The following is a 6,977-nucleotide window of genomic DNA, read 5'->3' as shown; positions in this document are numbered from 1 at the left end:
TGGGAAATACAGGGATATGCAATACTTCATAAAGCTGGAAACAGTAAAGAATATGACAACTTTCGAACGATCGCCTTGATCAGTCGTGCAAATGAGGAACTATTGATCATCATTGAAAATAGAATGAGAAGAAAGTAAAGGGGGAACTTTCGATCCGCCAAGCAGGCTACAATCTAACAGAGACACTAAAGACAGGTTGTTTGTTCTTCAAATAATGGCTGAGAAAATATGAAACTGTACCCAAGAAGCCTTCATCACATAATAGTATATAGACAACAACGAGACTCTCGATTTCGAAATGCAAAAATTGCATCATAATGGGTTTCCCAAGAAACCTGTACAGCTTGAGGCCGGGGCATTGATAAGGGAACAAAACAAAACCCAGTCAGCTAAAAAGAAGTTTGACAGGAGACTTTTTAAAGTCAAATGAAAAAAAAGGAACAAACGAAAGTGTTCTGAAAGTACTCGATAAATAGCGTATTATTCTTTCTCATTTCAGCAAAAGGAGACTCAAGAACCTTGGCCACGTAAAACAGAAACATACAAACATACCTGACGATAAAGTGGAAGCAAGAAGTAACAAGGGACGATCTCCTACACCGTACATTGAAATTGAAAATGTAAAACCCGACAGTGGTCTATAACTTTATGATTCAAGCAATTCATCAAGGATGAACGAGGAAGACGTGGGAGGGGGTTGTGGTGGGAAGGAGTGAGGCACCAATGGACAAACACAACCGTGGTGACAGATGACTTGTGACTTTATCAAATCTATGCTGATAGGCCGGTGCACTTGACAGTTTCTTAGTCATCGTGGCTGAAGTATCAACAGATTGCTATCAAGGACCTACAAACCGAGTGCTTGTGTTCATAATATTATAGTCTTGACAATAATAATCTAGCTTTTAGTTCTCCAAAGAAGAGAAGCCCGCCTATAATGGATTTAACGAGAGAATCGTTTGCTTGTTTCTGTGTTTTGTTAGCATTTTCAGCACGGATTTTGTGAGTACAACTATTATTGAGGGTAATTGTGATTTCTTTAGCTCTTAAAAGCTGTGTTGATCAGAGAAATACACTCTGAAACACAGGTCGATAAATATGGAATTAATGGAAAGAGAGAGATAGGCCGGCCGAAAGAGAAAAGGAGAGAAAGAAAAGAAAAGTGAGAACGAGAGAGTGAGAGAGGAGAGAGAGAGAGAGAGAGAGAGAGAGAGAGAGAGAGAGAGAGAGAGAGAGAGAGAGAGAGAGAGAGAGAGAGAGAGAGAGAGAGACGATGAAGACGATGAAGACGAAGAAAAAGAAGAAGAAGAAGAAGAAGAAGAAGAAGAAGAAGAAGAAGAAGAAGAAGAAGAAGAAGAAGAAGAAGAAGAAAAAGAAGAAGAAGAAGAAGAAGAAGAAGAAGAAGAAGAAGAAGAAGAAGAAGAAGAAGAAGAAGAAGAAGAAGAAGAAGAAGAAGTTTTTTAAAGCAGATTTTGGGATTTTTTCAGTGGGAGTCCACACCGATGTCGTTATGTATTTAATTTGTGTTATTTTTGGCACGAGTTGTGTTATAGCAGCGTTTGGGTCGCATCATGGGATACCTAGATGGTCACCTCTCGATCTTGTCGACTGAACTTAAATGGAACGGATATTGTGACAAACGCTATTCTAATACAGCCCAGTTCAATAGCGCTAAAACAATACGTTAGTGTCACACATTACAGTGCTTATTCACGGGTGTGTATCCACGAACAGCTCACACAATTTCACAATACAGCAATCTGGGTATAGCTGTTGTGTTAAAAATGTTTTCAAACCTGCTTTCTATTGAAACCAAAGAATGGTTAGTGGGTGTTCTTGAGTGTGTGATCTGCTCGTTTTAGTTATTTCCGGAGAAGCTATTACTTTGTACCGACCGACGTATGGCCGTTATTTAGCTTGTTTTTTTGGTGTAAATTAACTCTTTTCGAGTTCTCCTTTCTACTCTTTTACACCCCCCCCCCTTCCACTTTCACCTTTTTTAAACCCCCAAAAAACCCCCCCCCCCCCCCCCCCCCACACACATGTGTATTTATTTATTTATTTATTTATTTATTTACATGTATTTATTTTCATGCACTTATGTACTTTTATACTTGTGTACTTGTGTATTTATTTATTTATTTATTTATTCATTCATTTATTCATTTATTTTGTTTTTTGTTTTTAATGATTTATTTATCTATTTATCTATCTATTTATACTGTCTCTCACACTCTCACACACAAATACACACACGCACACACACACACACACACACACACACACACACACACACACACACACATGGCAGATTATCCTTCCACCTTCCCCAACCCCCCCTCCCCCCACTCTTTTAATCCTCACCCCACCCCGTCTATCACAGATGTGACCGCGACCCTGCACCTCACATCTTGACTGATATGAACGATGTTCTCAACGGTGTCTTTTACGGCGCTCTCATCCGCGTGGAGGTCAACAACGTGAGCAAGTGTGTTGTAAAGTTCCCGAACGAACTGGCGCCTCATGACTTGTACATCGAGATTGACACGGCAGAGACACACGTCATAGCGGGGAGAGAGCTCATTGTTGCCGCCTTTGAGAGAGAGGTCAATGGGACGAAGTATCGAAGTCTAGGTAACGCCATAGTAGCAGAGAGCATAGTAGCAACACTTTCAACTTGTGGGACTTTTTAAGAAGCGGGACCTCCGAATTTAACCCTATCCGTACGTTGTGTTTTACTATCGTATTCATACGACGTGGAGAACTCTGTGCCATCCCTTTCAAAGAGGAAATTTACTCGTTAATCCGATCAGTACGCTTTGCATAGCAGTCTGTCAAAATGATTTTTTTGAGAAATACTAACAGTTTCAAAGAGATCCTCGTACTAGAAGTATTCTAAAATGTAAAGAATACAACCTTGGGAGGTACAAAATGACCCCAGGGTGTACGGATAGGGTTAAACTAAATTGACAATATGGTTTGATCAAGTTGGCGAGGAACCGAGAAATCCCCTGCAAGTTAAAAAAAAGTTCCGTTGAGGATTCGAACCTAGGTGATCCGAACTATACTATAGTATGATGCTAACTTTGCCAACAGCGAGTCTCCCTCTACACTAACGGTGTCTAACGAGTTTCACAGATTCTCTTGATCACGCTATTGGAGAGTTAAACGTAACAAAAAAAACGTTAAAAGTTAATGATTTTTAAACCTTTAAAGGAAGTTCTAGTCCTGAGAGTGTTTTTTTCTGTGTTTTTTTGTGGGGGGGGGGGGGGTACTCTGGTGTTGTTTTCTCTTTCTTGTCTATAAAACGTCTTTTTTTTTTATAGTATAGTGTTTTACGGCGCTCGCAACTGCATATTAAGGTCATAATATGAGCGCGCGGTACACATTAAACATCTTCAGTTGGTAGCAAATTTGGAATTTTTCCCGGGTGGCGGCCGAAGTCTACTCTCATCGATTCTAAACTACCAAGAGATCTTTAACGTGTGCAACGTGCACACACGGGACATCCGAGATTTTTCGTCCTTGTCTGAGAAGGCAACGTGTAGATCTTTCCTACCAGAAGATCAGGGGTGTGTCTGAAAGACAGCAGTAAGAAGGAGCCAAGGAGTCGCGGTAGAAAGGCTGCAGAAATAGTCAAGAGCCCAGAGGACGGGGCAGTGGAGGTGAGGGGTGGGAGCAGAAAATGGAGACAAAAGCGGACAACAGAATTATGGCTAGAGAGCATGAAAAGAGGTGAAAAGAGATAATTTTAGAGAAGAAAAATTTTCCGTCGCTACTCGTATTCGAACCCGGGACTTTTGAATGAGAGGCGAACACCTTAACATTCAGGCCACGAGAGCCCCCCCCCCCCCTGAGAGTGTAGTCATTGCACTGACATAACTGACAGAATCTGTTGATAGGCTGACTGAACCTTCAAACAACAATTTCGTTTCTTTCATTTGAACATCCGCATAGTGCTTTCGTTGTTTCATTTTTCCCCAAAAGGCCCAGTAATTCGACAGACACGAACAAGTATTCGAGCGGATGGCACTGTTCTGATTGAGGTCATGGACCTTGGCCCAATCAGCTTCACCTATATTGTACGTGGTTCCCTCTACTGCGCTTGGAGAAACCAGACAAATTCCAAGCTCGAAATGTACGTACTCAGGAAGGTTCTGAACTAGTCTTATAATATATCTAGCTTCTGCGTTTGTTGCCATTTTTTTTCAAAAAGTTTCCAAAAGTTGCCACAAAAATGGGCAAAAGTTGCCAAAAAAGTTGCCATTAATTTTCAAGCTTTCAACTCTCTGTGACGACGTATATAGCAATATGTTGATAGAGGCAACTTAATGTAAAACACCAAAATTTCTAGTGCTCTGTTTTAAGCATCCAGAATATCATTTGTAGCCACACTGAGTGTAAAAGGTGAAAAATAAAAGTTTCACAATAGAATGAAATCAAAATCAGAATAGCAAATAAACAACCACAAAAATTAACAAATTAAGTAAAGGGCGTGTGTCCACCTGTCCGAAAATTGGCCGGTGTAACCCTAAACGTGTGAAATTCAATAAAAAGTACAGGATATTACATGTAGATCATGGAATTACACGGGCCTGCCAGTGTCAGTATTCGGTCTTGGTGGAGACACGCTCTAACATAACACATTTTTAAAAAAATGGTAGGAACAGCATAACGCTATATAAACACACTAACAATGTAAAAACAACACTTCTGAACAATAACGAGAAAAACCAAATTAACACACCAACAAAAACAAACTCAACAAAGAGGGAAACATGAAAGAGAAACAGCAATATAAATAATATGTATGTAGCCTACTTATGTTCTTCAGATGAAAATTACAAATCAACGTGGTGTTAACAAGTGAGAAAGAGACAAAGTGAAGCGAAAGTGAAAATAAACTTTTTTTTCTATAAGTAAAGAGGTTCGGTTTCTCTTTTTTTTTCACGAGTATTATCCCCCGTTTATTTTTGTTGTTTTTAGATTATTTTCTTCTTATCGGCGGTGGATTTTTCTTGAAAAAAAAGCAAAAATCGCGGCCGCGATTCGCGAACCAGAAAATTCAAAAAATCGCGGCGCGACGAACGCATATGCTGGATATATTCATCATCAGGTGATTTTGCTAGTTCCAATATTTTCCACTTGCGGTCAAAATTACGTAGAACTTGTAAATGAAACGTTTTAGTAAGAGATTACTAAGGAGCACTTGGCTATGAACATGGCAGAAACATGGAATTTATGGAGGTCAAATTAAAGTGATGTTGAAATCCTGTCTTTCTTGAAATATTATACAGTACGAGGTAAAAGAGATCCAAAAATTAAAACTTCATAACTGTCAATGTGTGGTGACAGACGCAATGCTTTCAACACGAGGAACATTACTCATTGCTATTGACCTATAACCAATGTGTAACGACGTATACAAAGTCACGATTAATCATTTTTTTTACGTTAAATGTTATACATGTGAAATATGACTAATGTTTTCATCCAACAAATTTGTGAAATACAGGTCGCAGTGTTTACTAATACTTTAGCATAATATGCCATTATTGTGTTGATTGTAATTCTGTTATATCCCGACCGACACACTTTAGATCATGATAAGATGCGGGCTTCTCTTAGCCTGGTTATGAGGAGCTACCTGGGTGAGTAGGATACTACGATCCAGCAGACAGACAAAGAAATTAGATTGAATAGGTTGTCCATCCGGGAATCGAACCCAGGTGGGGTTTTTTTTACGTACAACCGTGTACGGAGACATTCATATCCCTCATTCGCGGGTAGTTATGCCGTTCCGTAGAACCAGAATTCTCTTAAAGCGAGAAATTGGCATGCTGAGATTTCGTGCTAGGAAAGCCGTGCCAGAGTATCGGGCAGCATTTTTGGAGTTAGGAAAGAATCTAGACCACGGGAGAGCTGTTTTAGCATCCGTTTCAGATATGATTGAGTCAAAAGGACGGATTGCTTCTGTTTGCTTCAAACGCCAGTTAGTAGTCAAACAATGTTGTGTTGGGGTGTGGTGCACTATTGATTGATTCGTAGTGCTGCAAGACACTGAACTGATTTATGACATCACATTCAAGTAAGTAATGGTAGTATAGTTTTGTAACAAATCGTTTACTGATTTCCACTTTTCTTCTCTTTGACCATCCCTCCAAAAATTCTCAAAACATGTTTCAAAACTAATCTATCGAACAAAACAACACACTAACTCCCCACCCCCCTTACCCCACAACTACCTCACCTTAGGGGCGTGTTTATCTGGCAAGAACAGGAGCAAGCCACAGAAATGGGCTCCGTGGTCACACTAAACGAAGCTGCAAGTCAAGGTCATATGATGACCTACTTCATCAACGCAGAGATGCTGAAGCCGCCTCAGCCCTTGCTCCGATGGTCAGGATTTGTGCGTGGTGAGTTCACAATATATCATTACAGGTTGAATTGACTTGTAGTTGAACTTTTTAAAATTTCAAACAAAACAAATTCATATATTATTATGCTTTTCCGCTAATTTGAATATGTCGTGGGGCACCTTCCGTTTTGGTCCGTTAGTGTCACTATAGGCAAGGATGCGGATGACTCTACTATAAAACCCCAAATTAACGTTGTTGAGTTTACTGTGTTGTTTGGGGCAGTTTCAAGCATCTGAGTAAGCTTGGCTCGTTCCTATCAGACGTCTCGTATACCTTAGATTCGGAGGTCCCTGAAATTACCCTGTGTTAAAACATAATGTTATGTTAAACCATACTGTAGTAAATTGGCATTGGCAAATGCGGCATCCTAATTGTTAGCCTGTCGTGTCCAGTTTTAAAAGTAACATAAAGTAACGCCGTTTCCCTGTTTCTTCCATCTACTTCAGCATTTCGACACAAGAATAAAAACAGTGCTTTCTCACAAGCTTTCTTAAACGGGATTTTACTATTTTTATTATTATTATTATTATTGTTATTATAATCATTATCATTATCATT

General features: G+C 39.6%; 1 protein-coding gene across 1 annotated transcript; it reads left to right on the top strand.

The window, feature by feature from the left end:
* The first annotated feature begins 291 nt into the window (after positions 1–291).
* On the top strand, positions 292–6,451 carry LOC101850722. Its single transcript, XM_005099677.3, has 4 exons — positions 292–1,002; positions 2,384–2,634; positions 3,988–4,138; positions 6,256–6,451. The coding sequence occupies exons 1-4, from the start codon at positions 938–940 to the stop codon at positions 6,449–6,451; spliced, it is 663 nt and encodes a 220-aa protein (XP_005099734.1). The 5' UTR covers positions 292–937.
* Positions 6,452–6,977: the final 526 nt, after the last annotated feature.

Source organism: Aplysia californica, unplaced genomic scaffold, assembly GCF_000002075.1.
Source record: "Aplysia californica isolate F4 #8 unplaced genomic scaffold, AplCal3.0 scaffold00221, whole genome shotgun sequence".
NCBI lineage: Eukaryota > Metazoa > Mollusca > Gastropoda > Aplysiida > Aplysiidae > Aplysia > Aplysia californica.
This window is presented reverse-complemented; position numbering and strand designations above follow the sequence as displayed.